Source organism: Sus scrofa, chromosome 4 (assembly GCF_054392235.1).
Source record: "Sus scrofa isolate SSC_HxYL_T2T_F1_AM1 chromosome 4, Sscrofa_HxYL_maternal_Yorkshire_Landrace_v2.0, whole genome shotgun sequence".
In the NCBI taxonomy this organism is placed as follows: domain Eukaryota; kingdom Metazoa; phylum Chordata; class Mammalia; order Artiodactyla; family Suidae; genus Sus; species Sus scrofa.
This window is the reverse complement of record NC_139386.1, coordinates 111776361-111801010: the sequence shown is the minus strand read 5'-3', so window position 1 is coordinate 111801010 and position 24650 is coordinate 111776361. Positions and strand designations below refer to the sequence as shown.

The 24650-nt window shown below is 38.3% G+C and overlaps 1 protein-coding gene across 12 annotated transcripts in view; it reads left to right on the top strand.

The window, feature by feature from the left end:
* HIPK1 (homeodomain interacting protein kinase 1) overlaps window positions 1-24650 on the top strand; it is a 56471-nt gene that overhangs the window by 7678 nt on the left and 24143 nt on the right. For all 12 annotated transcript variants that reach the window (XM_085023529.1, XM_085023528.1, XM_085023526.1 and 9 more), the window contains exons 2-6: window positions 3501-4578; window positions 14839-14962; window positions 22179-22298; window positions 23134-23220; window positions 23908-24092. In XM_085023529.1, the coding sequence (XP_084879655.1) occupies window positions 3503-4578; window positions 14839-14962; window positions 22179-22298; window positions 23134-23220; window positions 23908-24092 (1592 nt within the window). In that variant the 5' untranslated portion in view covers window positions 3501-3502. The remainder of the gene's footprint in view (window positions 1-3500; window positions 4579-14838; window positions 14963-22178; window positions 22299-23133; window positions 23221-23907; window positions 24093-24650) is intronic.

Here is a 24650-nt window from a genome sequence, read left to right as displayed (position 1 = left end):
ATGTTACATTTCATGACTTCTTTTTACTGTTAGTTTAAGCCCCTGTATTCCTAGACATGGCTACAAACTGCAAATTTTGTATTTAAATTGTTTTACCAAATATTTTTAGGTACGTAAATGTTGTGTTCATGTTTTTCGAGATTGTTAAAATTAGTAACTCAACATACAATGGAAAACAAATTTCAAAACAGTATGCTTCACTGTTCAAAAACTGGCTTGATATTATGATGACTATAAATAGTTTTGCATATATTAGCAGGTAAATTTTGTTTGGTTGTTTTTTAGTTTTTAATCTTTTTGGCTGTGGCAAGCAGCTTGATGTGGGATCTCAGTTCCCAGACCAGGTATTGAACCCGGGCCACAGCAGTGAAAGCATTGAATCCTACCTGCTAACCAACCAGGGAACTCCCTTAGTGGGTAAATTTTGTAAAGGCACTACTTTTTTGTCTTTTTGCCTTTTCTATGGAGGTTCCCAGGCTACGGGTTTAATTGGAGCTATAGCCACAAGCCTATGCCACAGCCACAGCACTGAGGGATCCAAGCCGAGTCTGCAACCTACACCACAGCTCACAGCAACGCCGGCTCCTTAACCCACTGAGCAAGGCCAGGGATCGAACCCGCAACCTCACGGTTCCTAGTCAGATTTGTTAACCACTGAGCCACGGCGGGAACTCTGTAAAGGCACTACTTGATTACAATTTTTCTTTTATTGTAGTTTGGTATTGTGTCAGTGATTTACGTAGAACAAGATGATTTGTAAATTTTTGTAGCCAGTGAGTTAAATTGCAATAGCATCTTTTAATTTATACTTTTTTCTCTTCAGGGTTCACATAAATTATGGAAACTTTGTTTTAAAGTAAATCCAGATCACATTTTAGAAATTGAATTTTGCAGATTTGTTCTTCCAGCAATCTGGTCCAGTGCAGATGGTTTTTAGTTGCATGCAGCGACAAAGAAATGTATACTTTGCTTTCTTATGTTCTGTAACATCTTTTGTTATGTTTCCTTCCTTTCTAGTTGTGTGTATTTATTCTCTTATGACTAGTAAAATTATGCTGTATGTACTAGAGTGGAGACTCCCCCATATCTCCAGGACTGCAGAGATGAAAGAGAGGGAGGTCAAAAATCAAAAGCATTTGCAAATCCTGCAGTTTAACACCAAATACTATTATGAGAGTAGAGTAAAAACGAGGTTGGTAGGCAGCTGTCAAATTTCCCAACAAATACTTAGTATCTGTATATTACCAGAGTCTGTATAGTAGGTTCTGGTGACATAAGCAAAGGAACAAGACAGATTTGGTACCTGTCCTTGTGGAACTTTTACTGTAGCTGGGAATGTAACATTAAATAAATAATTTTATGTTATAAAGTAGGAACAGAGTGTTACGGGAGTGGTAGTGGTGATTGTGGGGTGTGTTTCTGTGTGAATGAGTGAGCACGAGAGAGAACAGTTTTCCCAGCAGAAGGTCTCTAACATATTAGAAGGCCTTCCAAGAACTGGAAGAAGGGCTGTACTGCTGGAATGGAGGAATCCAGGTGGGGAGATTTTGGAAGAGGCAACCAGATTTTTGGAGAGCTTTGTAAGGGAGGTTGAAGATTTTGGACTTTATCCCCAAAGAAAAAACCCTAAAGGCAGAGAGGTGATTAAGAAAGAGCAGTCCTTGGATTTACATAGTTTAAAAACAAAGATCTGAGTGCATTCCAGATGAGTTTGGAGGCTATTGGCAGTTAACTAGAAAGGTTGATGGGTTAGAGAAAAATGGCTCATCTGAAATATGCTTAGGAAGTAGAATGATAAGATTTGACTATAGATTAGATATGGGGAACTAAGGGAGGGGAATGAGTGAGGATAATATTATTAAATGAGCTCTAGGCACTGAACACATAGTGTGTATTAAGTTATTTAATCCTTAGAATAACCCCATAAGGTAGGTACTGCTGTCAATATTTTAGCAAATGAGAAAACTGAGACTCATTAGCTCACTGATTTTTGGCTTGAGGTGTTGGAGGTATGGTGGTGTCTCATAATTGGGGTAAAAAACTGGGCACGGGGTGGAGGCTCAAAAATTTAATTTTGGATATGTTGAATATGAGATGTCTCTAAGATATCCATGTTGAAGTGTGGTGTGGGGTAGTTATTTGGAAATAAGGATTTAGAGTTCAAGAGAGGGAATTCTGGGTTAGAGAGAGAAGTATGAGAATTTTTCTCAGATGACTAAACTTGGGAAATAGCAAAAGGGGAATGTTGGATCAAGGCAAGCAGGATTAGTATGGAGCCCCAAGGCACCTGGGGGTTATATAGTTGAGAAGGGAAAAAAGAAGTTTGAAATGGCTTATATGCTACGTCAAATGTTTAGACTTCATTCTGAAAAATAATAACTTTGGGCTTAGTGAGCTTGAGGTGTCTATGGGACATTAAGGGACAGAAAGATGGGTTGTTCTTATTCCCTTTCTCCATATTTTTCTAAAAATAACTTTCCACGGTTCTTTAGAAGATTTTCCCTAGGCTTCACATCATCCTGATTACTTTGTTAGTTTATCAGTGGTCCTCTCACAATATAGTGGACAGACCTAGACATTGTCTTTATGTGTGATTTGAGCAGAGCGGATTGCCTACACTTTGTCTGCCACATTCTGGACACCACTATTTCTGTGAATATAGTTGAAGATTGAATTAGCTTTTGTGGATGGGAAACATTATTACACAATATTTCTCTTGCTTACAAAGTGTTTTTTGTATATGCTCCTTCTAAAATCTTTTATCTTTTTGTGCTAGCCATATTTTGGACCTAAGAAGGAAGTCTAAATTTGTGTTAAATGTCATCCGCTAGGTTTACCTTATGGTTTCTGCTCTTTATGATCTTTTTGGACCTGTTAGCAATATTGAGTGTCCTGTCCAAATTTGGTTCATCTATGAATTTTATAAGCATGCCATTTATGTCTAAATTTAAATAATTGATTAAAAAGCTAATCAGGACAGGAATGAAGACACCTGTGGAATGAACTCTGGGGCCAAAGAGCCTAGTTTTAAATTCCAGTGCTGCCACTTAATAGCTGTGTCATTTTGGGCAAATGATTTTAACCGGTCTGTGCCTTAGTTTTCTCATCTATAAAATGGAAATAATGATCTTCTTTCAAAAGGTTGTAGTGAGAATTAAATGACTAGTATATATGAAGTGTTTAGACTACTACTTGGCACATAGTAAGCCATCAGTTGTCTAAGCTTATTATTATTGTTTTTATTTTGTAAACCATCATAGATATTCATACTCATTTAACAATATGTCCTATTATATTGAATCTCAAAGAGTGATTAAGGATGTGTAATTAGACCAAAAAGTTTATCATTCTATCACAGGAAACATGTTTTGGAAAATGTATATAAAACTGCAGCTAGGTATATGTTTACTTGTGGTTTTGCTAAACTTGAAGTTTTCTTAAATACTAATTGAGGGCTTGTACAAAATTGAGAGTCTAATTCTTCCTCTTTCTCAATGTAGGTATGGCATCACAGCTGCAGGTGTTTTCCCCCCCATCAGTGTCGTCGAGTGCCTTTTGCAGTGCGAAGAAACTGAAAATAGAGCCCTCTGGCTGGGATGTTTCTGGACAGAGCAGCAACGACAAATACTATACTCACAGCAAAACCCTCCCAGCCACACAAGGGCAAGCCAACTCCTCTCACCAGGTAGCAAATTTCAACATCCCTGCTTACGACCAGGGCCTACTCCTCCCAGCTCCTGCAGTGGAGCATATTGTTGTAACAGCCGCTGATAGCTCGGCCAGTGCTGCTACATCAACCTTCCAAAGCAGCCAGACCCTGACTCACAGAAGCAACGTTTCTTTGCTTGAGCCATATCAAAAATGTGGATTGAAAAGAAAAAGTGAGGAAGTTGACAGCAACGGTAGCGTGCAAATCATAGAAGAACATCCCCCTCTCATGCTGCAAAACAGGACTGTGGTGGGTGCTGCTGCCACGACCACCACTGTGACCACGAAGAGTAGCAGTTCCAGTGGAGAAGGGGATTACCAGCTGGTCCAGCATGAGATCCTTTGCTCTATGACCAACAGCTATGAAGTCTTGGAGTTCCTAGGCCGGGGAACATTTGGACAGGTGGCTAAGTGCTGGAAGCGAAGCACCAAGGAAATTGTGGCTATTAAAATCTTGAAGAACCACCCCTCCTATGCCAGACAAGGACAGATTGAAGTGAGCATCCTTTCTCGCCTAAGCAGTGAAAATGCTGATGAGTATAATTTTGTCCGTTCTTACGAGTGTTTTCAGCATAAGAATCATACCTGCCTTGTGTTCGAGATGCTGGAGCAGAACTTATATGATTTTCTAAAGCAGAACAAGTTTAGCCCACTGCCACTCAAGTACATCAGACCAATCTTGCAGCAGGTGGCCACAGCCCTGATGAAGCTCAAGAGTCTTGGTCTGATTCATGCTGACCTTAAGCCTGAAAACATAATGCTGGTTGATCCAGTACGCCAGCCCTACCGAGTGAAGGTCATTGACTTTGGTTCTGCTAGTCACGTTTCCAAAGCTGTGTGCTCAACCTACTTACAGTCACGTTACTACAGGCAAGTGGCAAATGCTGAAAAACATGTCTTAGGCTAGAGATCTGTCTTTATGTTTACCATATCACAAAGGGCTACATATGACAATGAATTTATTTACAGATTTCAACACAGAATAAGATAATATGTTTTAGTTCATTCCATGTGTGCAGCATTCCTATATGTAACATTAGTTTTGAAATTTTGTTTACTCTTGAAAAATTAATTCAGTCTGATTCTAAAGGATGTTCCTGGTTGAATGATACTAGCATGTGGTTCTTTCTTTACCACCATTATACCTAATTTCCCCACCTCAAAGTATCTTTAAATGTATAAGGTATTTACTTATTTGTGATGAATTTGAGCATATGCTGCTATTTTTTCCAGGTTCCTATCTTGGCAGGTAAGATGCCTTGGGAATAAGTCCAACTTTAGCTCTAGCAACAGTTTATTTTACATTTTCTTTCTTGTGTAATAGAATTAGATGAGATGATTGCTAAGGTTTCTTCTCATTTTAACATTCTCCATAGTTCTATGAACTTACTTCGTTATCCTAAAATAGCCTTGACCCAAGCAAGCATTTTAGTGATTTATATTTCCGTATTGATACTTCTAACAAAGCTACCTTTTCAATATATAATAATTATTGGGCCAGTACTTAAATGCTAGTATATGGAATTTTTCTTTGTGCTGTAACCAAGGAGTGTTACTGAAAGGAGAGAGGAAAGTCTTTAAAGGATTTTTGTTTCTCAGTACCTTGTTTTTCTGTCTTGTTAATTTTAAGAGAATCTGGTATTTATTTTAATAGTCATGCATTAAACACAGATTGTACACTCACTGAATCAAGAAGTAAAACAATAAACAAAGATAACACACAAAATATGTTTATCGAGAGTGATGCCCACCATGTCAAATGCCTATAATAAATTTTTTTGACAAAGTGGAAATTCTGAACTAATAATTTTATATTATGTGTGAAAATAATGTAAGGGATATTTTAACCTATTTAACCAAAGACTCAGAAAATATGCCATCTATGTATTTTTTTGTTTTTTCTAATTTGTGGTAAAATCTACCTAACATGGAGTTTACCATTTTAACCATTTTTTAGTGTACCATTCTATTTTGTGAAGTACATTCACAATGTGATATTGCCCTCACCACTATCCATTTCCAAATTTTTTTAATCACCTGAAACAGAAACTATAACCATTGAGCAGTTACTACCCCCCCCCCCCAACCTCCCATCCTTAGTTACCTTTTTTGGGGGGTCATTTTTGGCCACCTACCCTGTGGCATGTTGGAGCTCCTGGGCCAGAAATCAGATCAGAGCCACAGTTATGACCTAAGCCACACCTGCGGCAACATTGGATCCCTAACCTACTGTGCCGGGCCAGGGATTGAATCCCTGTCCCAGTGGTTCCCAAGACTCGGACAATCCTGTTGCACCACCGCCGGAGCTCCCACTTAGTTACTTTTGTTTGACTTTCTGTCTCTATGAATTTGTCTATTCTAGATACTGCATATGAGTAGAGTCATACAGTATATAGGTCCTTTTTGAGGTCTGGCTTATTTCACTTAGTGCAGTGTTTTCAAGGTTAATCTCTGAATTTCTGTAGCATGTATCAGAGTTCCTTTCTTTTCTTTTCTTTTTTTTTTTTTTTTGGTTGTTTTTTTTTAAGGCCGCACCTGTGGCATATGGAAGTTCCCAGGCTAGGAGTTGAACCAGAGCTGTAGCTACCAGCCTACGCCACAGCCACAGCCACACCAGATCCAGGCTGCGTCTGTGACGGGTACACTGCAGCTCACAGCAGCACTGGATCCTTAACCCATTAGGTGACGCCAGGGATCGAACCCAAGTCCTCATGGATGCTAGTCTGGTTCATTACCGCTGAGCCACAATGGGAACTCCAAGAATGTCATTCCTTTTCAGGACTGAATAATATTCTATTGCATATATGTACCACGTTTTATCTATTTATTCATCTGTTGATGGGCACTTGGGTTTTTTTTATGCATTTTTGGTTATTGTGAATAATAGTGTGGTGAACATTGGCGTTCAAGTGCTTAAATCCCTCTTTTCAATTATTCTGGGTATAAAGCTAGAAGTAGAGTTGCTGGGTAGAGAGTTGCTGGGTGTATTTAACTTTTTGAGGAACCGCTAAACTGTTTTCCTCAGCCACTACGCAGTTTTACATTCCCACCAGCAGTGTATAAGAATTCCAAATTTTCCACTTTCTTTTTCTTTTTTTTTTTGCTAATAGACATCTTTATATATGTGAAATGATATCTTCTGTGGTTTTGATTTGCATGATTAGTGATGGTGAGCATCATTTTATGTGCTTATGGACCATCTGTATATTCTTTGGACAAATGTCTAAGTCTTCCTTTTTTTTTTTTTTTTTTTTCTTCAGGCCACACTCGCAGCATACAGAATTTTCTGGGCTAGGAATTGAACCTATGCCACAGTAGTAACAATGCAAGATCCTTAACTGCTAGGCCATTTTTGTATTGGATTGCTTGTTTATTGTTGTTGAGTTGCAGGAGTTCTTAATATATTCTGGATATTAATCCGTGGTCAGATACATAATTGGCAAATGTTTGCTCTCATTTCGTGGGGTTGCCTTTTTACTCTTGATGGTGTCATTTGCACAAAAATTTTTGAATTTTGATAAAGTCCAATTTGTCTTGGAGTTCCTGTCTTGGCTCGGTGGTTAACAAATCCGACTAGGGACCATGAGTTTATGGGTTTGATCCCTGGCCTCACTCAGTGGGTTAAGGACCCGGCGTTGCCGCGAGCTGTGGTGTAGGTTACAGACTTGGCTTGGATCCTGCATTGCTGTGGCTGTGGTATAGGCTGGCAGCTACAGCTCCAATTAGACTTCTAGCCTGGGAACCTCCATGAGCTGCGGGTGCGGCCCTAGAAAAGACCAAAAAAAAAAAAAAAAGAGTCCAATTTGTCTTTTTTTGTTGTTGCTTATACTTTTGGCATCCAAGAAATCATTGCTGAACCAATGTCATGAAACTTTTCCCCTGTGTTTTCTTTGAATAGTTTTAGCTCTTATGTTTGAATTTTTGATCCATTTTGACTCAATTCTTGTATGATATAAAGTATGGATCCAGTTTCATTTTTTTGCATGTAGATATTCAGTTTTCCCAACACCATTTGCTGAAAAGACTGTCCTTTCTCCATTGAGTGGAGAATCCTTGTCAGAAGCCTTTGACCTTATATATGAGGGTTTATTTGTGGGTTCTCTGTTCTCTTCTGCTGTTCTAAATGTCTGTCTATACTTTTTTGATTGCTTGTAGATTTGTCATAAGTTTTGAAATCTGGAAGTGAGAGACCTCCAGTTTTACTCTCTTTCAAGATTATTGTGGGAGTTCCCATTGTGGCACAGCAGAAACAATCTGACTAGGAACCATGAGGTTTTGGGTTCAATCCCCGGCCTCGCTCAGTGGGTTAAGGATCCGGCGTTGCCGTGAACTGTGGTGTAGCTCAAATATGTGGCTCAGATCTCGAGTTGCTGTGGCTGTGATGTAGGCCGGCAGCAGCAGCTCCAATTAGACCCCTAGCCTGGGAACCTCTATATGCCTCGGGTGCGGCCCAAAAAAACAAAGGAAAAAAAAAGATTGTTTTGCCTATTTGGAGTCCCCTGAAATTTCATAGAAATTTTAGGATGGAGTTTTTTCTATTTCTGAAAAAAACCTCACTCGTCTGTAAATCACTTTGCGTAGTATTAATGTCTTAATACATAAATACATAATGTCCGCAGTACATAAATACAGTACTTTCTACTTTCGGCACCAGAGAGTTCAATTCTAAATCTCATTTTGTAAGCACTGGGGAGCTAAGAAGGAGAGCACAGCTGAGGCGTGAGGGCTGATCAGTGCCTGCTTTCTTGATCTTTTCTCTAGTCGGTAACTGCAGATGTCCTTTAACTACTTGCTCTGTCAAAGACAAAGGGCAATCTCTTGTGGAAACAGAGCAATAGAGATAAGAATAATTTCATAGGAGTTCCCTTCGTGGCTTAGTGGAAATGAATCTGACTAGGAACCATGAGATTGCGGGTTCCATCCCTGGCCTCGCTGAGTGGGTTAAGGATCTGCCATTGCTGTGAGCTGTGGTGTAGGTGGAGAGCAACAGCTCTGAGTAGACCCCTAGCTTGGGAACCTCCATATACCTAAGATGCAGCCCTAAAAAGACACAGAAAAAAAGAATTATTTCATAAAATTTTTTTTTCTGATATTTTCTCTTAAAGGGTAAAGGAGGCTTGAGGGATAAATAGTACTGGTAGCTTAGCTTTCTCTAATATGTAATTTATTTGAATAATTTTCAGTGTTAGGTTGCTGTTCTTTGCTACTTTCCTTATCCTTTTAATTTAAGCTGCCATTTGAGTAATTTGGTTCTGTTTTATTTTTATAGAAAATATGTTTTTCAAAATTTTAAATCCACCAACTTCAACAAAGCTTCCTATAAGTCCATTGCATTTAGTTGTTCACTGTAGGAATACAGTTATCCTTTGTTATCCACTGGGGATAAATTCTTTAGGCCCCCTCACGTGAAATCCACAGATGCTCAAGTCTCTTATTAAAAATGATAAAAGAGTTCCCATTGTGGCGTGGCCGGTTGGGATTCTGGCAGTTGTCTCTGCAGTGGTGCGCATTCGGTCCCCAACCTGGAACAGTGGGTTAAGGATCTGGTGTTGCTGTAGTTGTGGCATGGATTCGATCCTGATTAGATCCTTGGCTGGGGAACTTCCATATACCACGGGGGCAGCCAAAAAAAAAAAAAAAAAAAAAAGCTGTAGTACAGCAGTATAGTTGTTCTTCTGCATCCACAGGTTTTGTACCTGCAGATCCAGAGGGCCAAGTGTAATTTTATTTTTCTATTTTAATTTTTATTTTTTTTTTTGTTTTTTTTAGGGCCATACCTGAGGCATATGGAGGTTCCCAGGCTAGGGATCGAATCAGAGCTACAGCTGCTGGCCTATACCACAGCCATAGCAACGCTGGATCCAAGCCGCGTCTGCGACCTACACCATGGCTCAACGGCATCCTTAACCCACCAATTGAGACTACTGAACCTACATCCCCATGGATACCAGTCTTGGGTTCATTACCGCTGAGCCACCATGGGAACTCCCCAACTATAATTTTAAATGGAACTGAGTTTACCCCTTAAAAACAGGAGTTCATTCTGTGTATCATTGCGTAATTACTGTGCATATTGAGATTCAGTATCCAGGGCTTGACTACATTTAGGATTTAACTTGAGCATTGCAGTTCCCTTTGTGGCTCAGTGGGTTAAGAACCCAGCTAGTATCCGTGAAGATATAGGTTCGATCCCTGGCCTCAGTCAGCAGGTTAAAGGGTCTGGTGTAGTCTTGAGCTGCAGTGTAGGCTGCAGATGTGGCTCGGATCTGGCATTGCTGTGGCTGTGGCGAAGGCCGGCAGCTGCAGCCCCAATTTGACCACTACCCTAGGAACTTCCATATGCTGCAGGTGTGGCCCTAATAAGAAAAAAATAAATAACATGAGTATTCTCTTGTATCACTTTAATGCTAGAGCCTTAGGCAAATGGAACAGCAGCTCAGGCATTCCTTCTTTATCATTAGTTTTATCCACAGTGGTCCTCTTTGTGTTGCGTTGTTGCTTTATTGGAGTCCATTAAGTCCTCACCCAGTTGTCTTTCAGAAAACCTCTCTGAAATCCTTTGGTCAGTGAAGCATTCTGGCTCTAGAGCCAGCTTTCCTCTTATCCTCCTTTTTAGTTTACATTGCTTTATCTTGTTGATAACGTGCCAGAGTTCTATCAGTTGACATAAGCTTTTACCGCCACCCTGTCTCTGTCCACCATGGACATGGCTAAATGACTCAGGTAGTAGAAGTAAAGTGCTTTATTTCCTAGCCCACTGTAAATGTAAATGTAGACTAATTCCAAGAAAAGTTGGTGTCTTTGGGGCTTGAATTTTAGGCGCAAAGCTTTGCCATACTTAAAATCTTGAAAGAGCACTTTGTTATGTATGGAAGGACATTTCTTATCTGGACCTTCTGGATAAGAAAAGCGTATTTTTAGTTTATCCTAGACAGACAATCAATCCAGTTTCATCTGACACTGAAACCAGTTACACCTAAGCCACAGATGCAGGAAGTTAGACTTCATGTAACATCTCTTTTCTGGTATGATGCCTCTGAGAAGGGTAGGAAGAAACAAGAATATTCATGAAAATGAGCAGAGAATGATTTGTGCTGTTAAGTGATACCAACCTCAGCTTGCTCTGGGTTCCAGTGAAATAATGCTTTATAACTTAAGGTGAACTTTTTCAATTTAAAGGAGTTTGAAATTGGGAAATCAAAAGGCGGGGATTGCTATTTCTACCACCTGGTTACAGTAATTAGAGCCTGTTTAGTAATTGTTCTTTAAGGATGAGAGATGTCTTCATAGAGGAGAGCCACCATGTCCAAAGTATAATTAATGCCATTCTTCTACCAAAATGAAGGCTGCTAGTTTTGTTTTCCTCTTTCCTATACTTCACTAGTAATCTTTTTTACTGCCTGGTTTTTAGAATGTCAGAACTGGAAAAAGACCTGAAAGAGTAACTTTATAGATAGATGAAGTAAAACCAGAATTTCAGTGTTTATATTGAAGCATTGAGAAATAGTGGAGGCCAAGGGGAAAGATGATATAGTAATGAAAATATTATCAAGAATTTTAATCTGAATTCAGAGTCTGAAACATTGTCTTTAGAGGTGAATCTAAATGATTCCTTTCTGTGCAGTAAAAGAAGATAACTTCAGTCTTTTTGCTTCTTAGAGTTTAGGTAAGTCTAACATTTTTAGGCTCTAATGATAGTAAAAAATCCTCATTAACATTTTTAGGCTCTAATGATAGTAAAAAATCCTCATTACTTTCTGTGCAGTAAAAGAAGATAGCTTCAGTCTTTTCTTCTTAGAGTTTAGGTAAGTCTAACATTTTTAGGCTCTAATGATAGTAAAAAAAAAAAATCCTCAATAAACCTTAGTTTATTTTGTTTTTACTGCTTTCATTTTTTTCCCTTTGTACTTATCTTTTCGGATGGTAGATGTGGTAGAGTTACTGTTTTGAGTGAGCTTTTGCTCAAAGTCCTTAGTGGCTTTTGTTACTCCAGAAGCAGGGCAAGACCAAATGGAAAAACTGATTCCAGCCAACCTTCAGAGTTTTCTTTTTGTTTAATAGGGCTTGGGGGCTGGAGTTAGTGTTTTTCTTAATTTCCCTGAAACTTCAAGCTCTAGAAGCCTAACAGTTATCACATCTTAGGGCTGCCTTTTAAAAGAAAGTTACTGGGTGGCCTGGCCCCTTCCTATGACCTACCTTTTGGATTCTAAAATGTCTTCCTGGTATAGTGGGGATGGCAAAATCAATATGCTGTTCTTCAGTTGATGTTTAGGAATGTTCTAAGCCCAGTTTTTATTTTGGCACAAAGCCATTTGTGTTCTCCCTGCCAGCTATTTTTGGCACTGCCATAAACTTAGAAATTAACGATTCTGCTCAGTGAAAGTAAAGATTTTGTTCCTTTTCAATTTTGGAAAGGCTTTTATGTTTCTGTGTACTCTTGTACTCTCGTTTATTCATGCTACCAAACATGCCACAGTGGTTGTATTTAATTGAACTTTGCGATTCCATCAGTAATATGGGGCTCTAGCCACCTGCAATGGGATTATCACTTTTAAAGGTTGTTTTCTTTGGCTAATAAAACCACAGGTCTCATCAAATAGTATAAGACCTAATGGTATTAGTGGTTCTATCCTTAGCTGTCAAGTAGTGTTCAGTATCAGCAGGCTTGGATCTTCTGCTATTTCTGTGCAAGGATCAAGAAAGCTTCTAAACCCTATGAAGTTCTCTAATTTACTCTATTTTCTAAGGGCTACTTAGAAAATTACTCAGGGAGGATATTCTTATTTAGGGAGATAACTTTATACCCTCCCCACTCAATCTTTGTCCCTTCTTCTTCCCCCACATACACACAAAGCAACAATAAGCATGTATTGCTTGAAAATAAAGTTTGGAAACCTAGGCACTCCATGAGGAGACACAGCCTATTAGATGGTTCCTAATGGAGAGATCTGCTTTTCCATTTAGCTCTTTTTAAATGAAGGATCTAGATCTGGAGTGTCCTTAAGATGAACTGTTTTTTATGTACCAATAAGAAAGTGAAGGCACTGCCATTAAACCATTTGCAGGAATCGTCTTAATTTCAGAGGTGTTAAAATGTGAAAAAAAAAGTGCATCTTATAGTTGATGACTTAGCAATGATAATACCTGCTTTCAAGAATTGTTGTAGGGATTGGAGTTCCCGTTGTGGCTCAGTGGTTAACAAATCCCAACTAGGAACCGTGAGGATGTGGGTTCGATCCCTGGCCTCGATCAGTGGGTTAAGGACCCGGCGTTGCCGTGAGCTGTGGTGGAGGTCGTAGATGCAGCTCGGATCCCTAATTACTGTGGCTCTGGCTCAGGCCGGCAGCCACAGCTCCGATTCAACCCCTAGCTTGGGAATCTCCACATGCCTCAGGTGTGGTCCCAGAAAAGCCAAAAAAAAAAAAGTTGTTGTAAGTATTACGTGAACTCCACATTTATAAAGAACTTAGAATAGTGCCTGGCCCATAGTAAGCACTATATACATATCATCTATTTTTATGAATATTGTTACCTATTATTATCATCCCTCTTTTGAACCCACTTATCTCTTAATTTTAGTCACAATTAAAAAGTACCGTTATGTACCACCCTGCCAAATAGATGTGCATAGATGGGTATGTATTTTACTTATTTAGAGACAGTATAATTTACTCAACTTCAGAGCCAGACTGCCAGGATTCAAATTCTAGCTCTGCCACTATTAACTATGTGATTTTGGGCACATTTCTTAATCTGTTTGCCTCTGTTTCTTCTCTCTAAATGGGGATAATTTGCCTCGGCATACGGAGGTTCCCAGGCTAGGGGTTGAATCGGAGCCACAGCTGCCACCTACGCCACAGCCACAGCCACAGGGGTCTGAGCCGTGTCTGCTACCTACAGCACAGTTCAGAGCAACACTGGGTCCTTAACCCACTGAGCGAGGCCGGGGATCAAACCCGTAACCTCATGGTTCCTAGTCGGGTTCGTTAACCACTGAGCCATGACGGGAACTCCTTGTGTATTTATTTATTTATTTTTCAAAGTTTTAAAAATAATAGTCATTGTTTTATCTAACACATACATAGTGCTTCTACTGTGTGCCAGGCACTGGTCAAGAGTGTTCATATTTAAACAACATCATCATCATCATCATCTTTACTATTTTTAACTTTTTTTTTTTTTTTTTTTTTTTGGTCTTTTCAGGGCCGTACACACAGCACATGGAGGTTCCCCAGCTAGGAACCCAGTCAGAGCTGTAGAGGCCTGCCTACTCTACAGCCACAGCACCACCAGATTTGAGCTGTGTCTATGACCTACACCACAGCTCATGGCAACGCCAGCTCCTTAACCCACTGAGTGAGGCACGGGATCGAACCTGTGTGTTCACGGATACTAGTCACATTCGTTTGCACTGAGCCATGATGGGAACTCCTATTTTTAATTAATTTATTTAAATCTTACCATGGCTCTATGTAGTAGGTAGTCATCTCCATTTTATGAATGAGGAACCTGGGGCATCAAAAGATTAATTGCCTACAGCTGTTAAATAATGGACTAGAATTTGAACCACTATGTCTCTACTGAAGGCATTTTTATCCTAAAGGGGTAGTTACTGATCAGGTCATTTAATTTGTCTATAACTAAAAGATGCTAAAAATAAAAAGAATAAATCCATAATCCCTTAATTTAAAAATTAAATCCATAATTTTAAAATTCCGAAAGCTCTCAAAACTAAAAATCTTTTTCTAAGTTTGATATAAACTATTTCTTGGCAAGACCTGACTTGAATCAGTGTAAGGCTTTTAAAAGTATTTGTTTGGCTTGGTGTGATTGCTCATGTTTTGTTGCAGAAATATTAATATGTTTATTTATAGGGTGCTTCCCTATATACTTCATTGGGGTTATTACACAGTGGGTAGTTTATACATGGTAGTATCTTTCTGAAATTCAAAACATTCTGAATTTCAAAACACAACTGGGAGTTTCAATTTCCAGATTTTATACCAAAGATCCTTTCCATTTCATTAAATCAGTGTACTTTTACCTGATACTAAAGCACAACTTGGTAAACATAGTTAATTTCCCAAAATAATGTTTATTATTTTAATATACTATTTTTGATTTTGCTAGAGCCCCTGAAATAATTCTTGGATTACCATTTTGTGAAGCTATTGATATGTGGTCATTGGGCTGTGTGATAGCTGAGCTGTTCCTGGGATGGCCTCTTTATCCTGGTGCTTCAGAATATGATCAGGTAAGAGTGTTTTTTGTCTTTTTTTTTTTTTTCCCAGGGCTGCACCTGTGGCATATGGAAGTTCCTAAGCTAGGGGTTGAATAGGAACTACAGCTGCCTGCCTATACCACAGCCACAGCAGCTCGGGATCTGAGCTTCGTCTGCGACCTTGACCACGGCTCATGGCAATGCTGGACCCTTAACCCACTGATCGAGGCCACAGATTGAACCCGCATCTTCATGGATCCTAGTTGGGTTTGTTAACTGCTGAGCCACCACCGAAACTCCCCCTGCTTCTTATTCTGAAGTTATATTTGCAATTCTGCACTTAAAGATTTTATTTTATATTACTTTAGGTTGCTACTGTTCCAAATCTGTAATAGTTTTTTAGAGATTTAACTTTGCTTAACGAATGTGTCTTGTGAGTTAAGATAGGAGAGTAATGCAAGGATGTGAAGCTGGAATTTTAAGAACAAACTTTGGCTCATTCAGAGCTGTTATTTCCTTTTATACATGACACACAATGAAGTAATTATTACTCTCTGCATACTAAAACACCTTGGGCCCCAGAAGCTATGGTGTGGATTAGGTCTCTATAACATAAGGTTTATATCATATCATAGGATTTATGTCATATCATAGAAATCGTATGAGTTGAAAAATACTATAATATATTATCTATGTTTCAAAACAGACATACTTTAGAAGATATGCTATACTTTCCTAAGAAGCTAGTTCTAAGGGGAAAAGTTTTGTCATGGAAGTATATTGTGAATTCTTACATTTCTTATTCTTTAAAACAACAACAGCAACAACAACCCATCAAAAAACAGTTTTAACTACTATGCTATAAGCTCTTTGAGGGCAGAGACTGTTTGATTCTAGCAGTATATCCAAGCTACTGACATTGTATCTGGCACATAGTAGGTACATGAGGTTTTTTTGTTTTGTTTTGTATTTTGAGGTTTTTTTGATAAATGAATTTTTTTGTTTTGTTTTTTTGTTTTTGCTTTGTTTTTTAGGGCCGTACCTGAGGCATATGGAGATTCCCAGGCTAGGGGTCCAGTCGGAGCTACAGTTGCCGGCCTCCACCACAGCCACAGCAATACCAGATCTGAGCCGATTCTGTTACTCACATCACAGCTCATGGCAATGCCGAATCCTTAACCCACTGAGCAAGGCCAGGGATCGAGCCCACAACCTCATGATTCCTAGTCAGATTTATTTCCAATGCACCACAAGGGGAACGCCCTTTCTGGGTTTTAAATTCTTTTGAGAATCTGTTGAAGCTATGGATCTTCTCAGAAAAATAAGTGCACAATGTTTTATATACAAAGTTAGAGAATGAACCCCTTGATTAAGAAACCTTGCTCTGAGCAATTATAGCCTCCAGTGTGCCATTCCTAGGTCAACCGTTTTGTGGCATTTCCAACCTTAGTAAACAGATTGAATTGTAAATATTCCTAGGAAGTGGAACCAAATAAAGTAAGATTTAGAAGGTAAGATACAATGGGGGCTTACCTTATAAAGAAACTGATAGTTTTGAGAATTTTTGCCTGCTGCATAGATGCGAAACTGTAGCTGGTAGGAGAAAGTTGTTTTTCCCATGCTGAATCATGAATAAATAGGATGTTGCTTCTGTAGAGCAAGAATTGGGATAGTTTATCCTGATGCATCTTTGCTTATACAAATAGATTCCTATAGCAGGATCTTTGGTCTTAGAGCTGAGCAGGGGTTTTTTGGTTTTTTTTTTTTTGGTCGTCTTTTTTTTTAGGGCCGCACCATGGCATATGGAAGTCCCAGGTTAGGGATCAAATTGGAGCTTCAGCTGCCAGCCTACAACACAGCCATGCCAGATTCAAGCCATATCTGCTACCTACACCTCATCTCACAGCAATGCCAGACCCTTAACCTGTTGAGCAGGGCCAAGAATCATGGATACTAGTTGGGTTTGTTACCACTGAGCCTCAACAGGAACTCCTCTTTTCTTTTTTAATTGAGGTATAGTTGATTTACAATGTTGTGTTAGTTTCAGGTACACAGCAAAGTGAATCAGATGTATATTCTTTTTCAGATTCTTTTCCATTGTATAGGGTAGATTCTTGTTATTTATCCTTTTTATATGTAATAGTTAAATATGTTAATCCCAAACTCCTAATTTATCCTCTCCCCTCCCTTTCTTTGTCTTGTATGTCTTTGTCTTGTATGTCTGTGAGTCTCTAAGTAAGTTCATTTGTGTCATTTTTTCAGATTCCGCTAGCAATGATATCACATGATACTTGTCTTTCTCTGTTAGGTGGCTTTCAGTTTTGAAACCAGGAATTGTGTCTTCCTTTTTTTGTTTTTTTGTTTTTTTGGTATTTCTAGGGCTGCTTCTGTGGCATATGGTGGTTCCCAGACTAGGGATCTAATCAGATCTGTAGCCACCGGCCTATACCAGAGCCACAGCAACGCGGGATCCGAGCCACGTCTGCAGCCTACACCACAGCTCACAGCAACACCAGATCCTTAACCCACTGAGCAACAAGGCCAGGGATCGAACCCGAAACCTCATGGTTCCTGGTTGGATTCGTTAACCACTGAGCCATGACGGGAACTCCAGGAATTGTGAGTCTTCTAACTTCATTCTTTTTCAAGATTGTTCTGGCTATTCAGGGTCCCTTGAGATTCCATATTCATTTTAAGGTTGGATTTTTCTATTTCTGCAAAAAAAAATAATAATAATTTTTTTTTTTTTTTTTTTTTTTTAGTAGGGATTGCTTGAATCTGTAAATTGCTTTAGGAAATAATCGCTGTCTTAATATTGTCTTCTGATCTTTAAACATGATCAGATTTATTTGGGTTTTCTTTACAAGTGTTTTATAATTGTCAGAGTCCAAGTTTTACACTTTTTTTGTTAAATTTATTTTTAACTATTCTGTGTTTTAGATCTATAGGGAATGGAATTATTTTCTTAATTTCATTTTCTGTTAATTGCTAGCACATAGAAATGCAGTGAGTTTTGTAATTGATCTTGTATTCTGCAACCTTGTTGAACTCTTCTTAGTTTTCTAGTAGAACTCTAGTTCTAATTTTAAGGGGGGGCGGGGGGCGCACCTGGGGCATGTGGAAGTTCCCAGGCTAGGGGTCGAATTGGAGCTACAGCTGCTGGCCACCATTATAGCTACGGCTACAGCCACAGCCACAGCCATAGATAGCCATAGCAATGCAGGATCTGAGCCGCATCTGTGACCTATACCATATCTCAAGGCAACGTCAAATCCTTAACCCACTGAATGAGGCCAGGGATGGAACCCACATCCTCATGGATCCTCTCGGGGGTTTGGTAACTGCTGAGCCACGCAGGGAACTCCCTAGTTCTAATAGTTTTTATGATGAATTTCTTACAGTTTTTAACAAGATCATGTTATCTAAAAAAAAGATAATTTTACATCTTCCTTTCCAATTGGATTCCTTTTCCTGTGCCTAACTACTTTTTTAAAAAATTTTATTAAAAAAATTTTTTTTTGTCTTTTTGCCATTTCTTGGACCGCTCCCATGGCATATGGAGGTTCCCAGGCTAGGGGTCAAATTGGAGCTGTAGCCACTGGCCTACACCACAGCCACAGCAATGCAGGATCCCAGCCACTTCTGCAGCCTACATCACAGCTCACGGCAACACTGGATCCTTAACCCACTGAGCAAGGTGAGGGATCGAACCTGAAACCTCATGGTTCCTAGTCAGATTCGTTAATCACTGAGCCACGACGGGAACTTCCTAACTACTTTTAATTGAACCACACTGGTGCAGTGTTGAATAGAAGTAGTAAGAGTGGATATCCTTGTCTCGTTTCTGATTTTGGGGGAAAGTAGTATTTAACTATTAAGTATGCTATCAGCTGTGGTTGTTTCATAAAGGCTATGATTTAGATTTTATAGCAGATGTTTGTGAGTCTTGAAGTGAAATGTCTGTGCCCTCTCTAGATGTTAGTTAATGGCTTCAACTTTGTTGCAAACATTTTAATTATTTAAAACAAGGGACAATAATATTTTGTTTGCATAAATGTGGGACTTTTGTTGTCGCTTTATTTTAAGCTATGTGAAAAGCAGTATCTGTATGATATCTTCCCATTATACTTTCACAGTGAAACTCATTCTATAATATTAGAATTTTTAATGTTTTAACTTTATAAGTGCATCATTGTAGAAAAATTGGAAAAGGTACAATAAGCCAAGAGACAAAAATTTCAACCTTTAGTAGTTCTGTTCCTCAAAGGTAACCTATTAATGTTTTGGTATATTTTGTATATATTTATATATTTAATTTGTTAATTTTCTTCATGTGTTTGTTGAGTACCTACTTTGTGTCCCAGATAACTCTGGATATTAGGGATATAGGACTGAATAAAACTTGCCCTCTGGAGGCTATAGTTGGTAATGGGAACCAGACATTAAATAATCACACAAATAATTGTACAGTGCAATTGAGATAAGTTCTCTGAAGGAAAATGTAGTTTTACTGTGTACATGCATGTGCATGCATGTGTCTCCTGACCATTTATGTCCTAGTGCCTCTTGAGTCTACTCATTCTTTCCCGTGCTGTTACCCTAGTCTTGGCTCTCTTCATCATTACTTGGGCTACTAGACAGTCTCCTTTTATCTACTCTGACCTCCCTCCAATCTTTTTTCCAGAGTGATTTTTCAGAGCACAGATTTGATCGTGCCATTCCCCTGTTCTTCCATGATTTTCCATCACCTAGCCTGACGGGCGAGATCCTTAATTAATATGGCCTTTGAGCCCTAAACATGGGTTGTCCCTCCCCTTTCTTCTCTCTAGATTTGACCTTAAACCATTTCTTCTTACTTTTCTTACCCTAGCCCTACTGGCATCATTTCAATCCTGGGTAAGAATGTTTCCTTCCAGCACAGGCCCTCACACAAACTGTTTTCTTCTGGAATGCTTCTCCACCACCCATTCATTTCAGTTAGTCAGTCCCTACTCATTTATTAGCTATAGTGTCACTTCTTCAAGGACCTTTTCCTCACCAGTTCCCAGTCTAGATCAAGTTCCTTCATTATGTATTTTTGTAGAAGCCTATTTTTCTTTAGAATGTCTATTCAATTCAAATTATGCATTCAGTTTCTTTTCCCTCACTTGACTGCAAGGTCTGTGAGAGCAGGAACCATGTCTATCTTAAAAATCACCACTGCCTGACTCAGTAAGTACTTATTGAAAGAATGAATGAATACATGCTACCTATAGTTTCAAATATAACCTTACAGATAGAGAGGAACCTGTATACTGTGTTTCATCAAATCTAAGACATCATTGATTAAAAGATGCACCATTTTTCTGTACCTCTAAGAAAGAGTGCTGCCACTAAAACCGTGATTTATCATGGCCATCAGTTGTAAGTCATATCTTGATTTTAAGATGTTAATATGAAAAAATGTGCCTCTTAGAATCAGTAAAATATAGTAATTTTTTAAGTGAGGTTATATTTAATTTGAATCTGCTTTTTCACTTAGTATGTTATGAAATATCTTTCTTTACATGTCAATAAATGTATTTCTACCCTATCATTTAAAGTATCAGCATGGGAGTTCCCATGGTGGCTCAGTGGTAACAAATCCAACTAGTATCCATGAGGATGCATTTATGATCCCTGTCCTTGCTCAGTGCTTTAAGGATCTGGTGTTGCTGTGAGCTGCAGTGTAGGTTGCAGAGGCAGCTCAGATCCAGTGTTGCAGTAGCTGTGGCATAGCCATCAGCTATAGTTCTGATTCAACCCCTAGCCTGGAAACTTCCATTTGCCACAGGTGCAGCCCTAAAAAATAAAACAAAACAAAAAATACCAGCATAATAATTTCATTGTACAGATTTTATCCTGGATTTTAAATATTTCACCCTTTTTGTATGCAGAAGTTCACATTTAAAATGTTCTTATGTGTCCGTCTAGCTCAGTTGGTAGAGCATGAGACTCTTAAATGTTCTTATCCACATTACATTTTTTTTTTCTATTTTGCTAGTGCTATATTTTGGTTTTCAGCTATGCAGCTCCCACAGATTTATAGTAATATCCTACTGTTGTCTAAAATAGTCTTGTAGCAACAGGCCAGATTTGGTCTGTAGGCCATAGTTTGCTGACCTGTGTTTTACACTCTTAAAAAACTGTTGAGGACTCTTATATAGCTTATATCTATTAATATATATTGCATTAGAAATTACAGCAAGTTTTTTGGGAGAAGTGGGAAGTAAGATCTCCTTGCTTACAAGTTTCTTTTTAAGTTCTTTGTTAAATATAGCCATTCATATATGGAGGGGGGATGGTAAAAGAAATGACCTCTTGTATTGTTTCAGTAGGTTAGGAAAAAAGCATATTGCTTTTTTGAGTAGGGAGAATTGTGAAAACAAATAAAAGTGTGAACAATAAAACTGAGAAAACACAAGAATATGCAGGTACATGTCTTTTTAGTCATTGGAGCAAAGACATTACATATCACCTCTGGAAATCTCTACTGTATGTACATCCATGAGAAAGAGATGAAGAAGACAAATAACTTCTTAGTATTATTATGAAAATAGTTTGTTTCTTAGAGAACCCCAAGGGTTCCCTTAGACCACACTTTGAGCACTGTTGGTCTAGTTCAAAGTAAGTGTTTGGTAAATTTTGAATGAATGAACATCATACCTCCTTTACTGATGTAGGGACAGAGAAACTAAATTAAGCGATTAATTTTATGGGATGAGAGATAAGTTCAATGGCAGTTTAGGGTAGGGGCAGTTGATAAGAGCTAGAGTAGCCAAGGAAGAAAAAGGCTTATGAAAATTTGTTTCTAATCTTTTAAATCTGGTGATGTATCAACAAGCAGACAAACCCTTGGTAATCCATGATATAGTTTGTTGGAAACTATTCTGCTCTGTCCTAGAAATCTCTTAAAAGTTTTCTAAACTCTGTATCAGAAGTCTACAAAAAAAACCAAAAAAAGTCACACAGAACATTTTCAAGACTGAGTTTTCCTCGTAAATGTCAGGTATAGTAACAAGGAAGTTACTGAATAAATATTTGGAATGGTCTGAGTGGGTTAGCATATGTATGTATTAACAGATAAATTTTGTTTATATTGATCAAACAGTTAATTTCTTTGCATACCTTTCTTTTTTTGGCTAGAGCTAATAATGTTTTAGTGTAGAAGTTTTAAATAATTTCCCTTTTCACTCCAAATCAATGTTTGTTGATGGTCTTGACATTTCAGATTCGTTACATTTCACAAACACAAGGCCTGCCAGCTGAATATCTTCTCAGTGCCGGAACGAAAACAACCAGGTTTTTCAACAGAGATCCTAATTTGGGGTACCCACTGTGGAGGCTTAAGGTCTGACTCCCCTACTCTACTATTCATTCCTGTACTTCTTAATCCCAATTTAAATACAAAGTTTAGTTATTCTTGAGGTAGAGGAGGGCAGAGGTTGGGAGGGGGTTGGGGGGGATGCAGTGGGAAGGTGTGTTTGCAGGAGGAAATACTTCTCAAAATTATTTCGTTGTACTCATTTGGCCCTAACTTTGGTTAAAACAACAAAACATTAAACTCCAGTCCATTTGACTGCGGTTATTTTATATATTTCAGTCAGCAACTGAGACGGGGGTATGGCGAGTAGTGCTTACCGTTGAGTGATAGGAAGAACTAGAGTGATTTAGTAGTGGCCTTTTTTTAGAGAATTCTCAATAAATATGACAAAACAACATTATTTGATAACTGCCCCACATTAAGACCCTGCATATTTTCTTGAAACAAATATTTCCTTTTTTACTTTTGAGCCTACTTCTGTTACTTGAGAGGTGTCTGAGTAATTTGATTAACTCTGTGACTCTTGGCCTCTGAATCTATTGAATAGTTAGCATTTGAAATATTGTTTCATTTGAAGGTAGCTTTTAGAGAAAAATGGTAATGTCTCTTCTTAATTGACATTCTTTAGGAACTGTGCTGCATCACTGCTTGCATATTTATTTTATCACTGTTCAAAGGGTGGCCAGGTGTCAAGACCTCATCTCTCTACCGAAAGATTTTTTTGGTTGTAAATTACTTTTATGTTTGTGATCTTGTTGGCAGGGTGACAACACTTGTTTCTTTGTAATCTGGCTTTAATTTAGAATAAAATATGATAATTAGCATACAGATGGAATTTTTTAAAAAAATCTGTGTTTTATAGACACCTGAAGAACATGAATTGGAGACTGGAATCAAATCAAAAGAAGCTCGAAAGTACATTTTTAATTGTTTAGATGACATGGCTCAGGTGAGTATGAAAAGTTTCAGAAAGCCAGACATTTATGTATCTCTTTAATCAGAGATACACTTCCATTGGTTATATTGAGGGGAGGTTCAAATTGTTATCTTCTAGTATATGCTTTCATTTTTTATAGAAAAATAAACATTAATATTCTGCCTTGTGTTAAAAGGATAGCAAAGTTTATTTTTAGAATTATGTATTTCTCCTTTGCTTTTTTTGCTTACATTTCAATATTTTGAAATATTGTTTACTGTCCATTTTCTCTACTAAATACTTACAAAAGAGCTAAAATTTATTTAATGCTTTTGTTCCAAACTTTGTTTAAACATGTACTAAGTCATTTAATCTTCTCAGTAATAGAAACTTAAGTAATAGCAATCACTTTTTTTTTGCAATCCCTTTTGCTTAACTTCTTTGGTCCCGATTTTTTAGGGAAAAGAGTTTATTCAACTTTATTCTATTAAAAAACTGTACCAAATTGAAGATTTTAGTTAGACAGTATAAGAAGAGCTTACATTTGTGAAAAAATTTCTTCAGCTTTTTCTCTTGAGAGATACTCACACACACATATACACACACACATATACACATCAATATTCTCTCTATAAAAATACGTATACATAGTGCAGATGTTAAATGTCAACATGGTAGGTTAAATGATGAAGTATAATAATTTTAAATTTTCTTTGGAAGGTGAATATGTCCACAGACTTAGAGGGAACAGACATGTTGGCAGAGAAGGCGGATCGAAGAGAATACATTGATCTTTTAAAAAAAATGCTAACAATTGATGCAGATAAGAGAATTACTCCTCTGAAAACTCTTAACCATCAGTTTGTAACAATGACTCACCTTCTGGATTTTCCACATAGCAATCAGTGAGTATAGTATGATCTGGGGCATCTTGCCATGATATGGTTCTCTGTTACCATCTTACAGCTAAATGGAAGTATCACATGAGCATTGGCTTTGGTACTTGGATATTTGGCTCACTTATGGTTTTCTTATTGAAAAATCATGAGATTAAAAATTAGGCATGGAGTTCCCTTCGTGGCGCAGTGGTTAACCAGTCTGACTAGGAACCATGAGGTTGCAGGTTCGATCCCTGCCCTTGCTCAGTGGGTTAAGGATCCAGTGTTGCCATGAGCTGTGGTGTGGGTCGCAGATGTGGCCTGGATCCCGCGTTGCTGTGGCTGTGGCGTAGGCTGGTTGCTACAGCTCCGATTTGACCCCTAGCCTGGGAACCTCCATATGCCTCGGGAACAGCCCTAGAAAAGGCAAAAAGATAAAAAAATAAATGAAATAAAATAGAATAAAAATTAGGCATGTATTTTTCCTCTTTATGGTTATAAAAACTTTTGATTCATTTTCTCTGAAAGTACTTAGGGGGAGGGAAATGTTGATTTGTATTTGCTGCCTGTTAAATCTCAGCATTT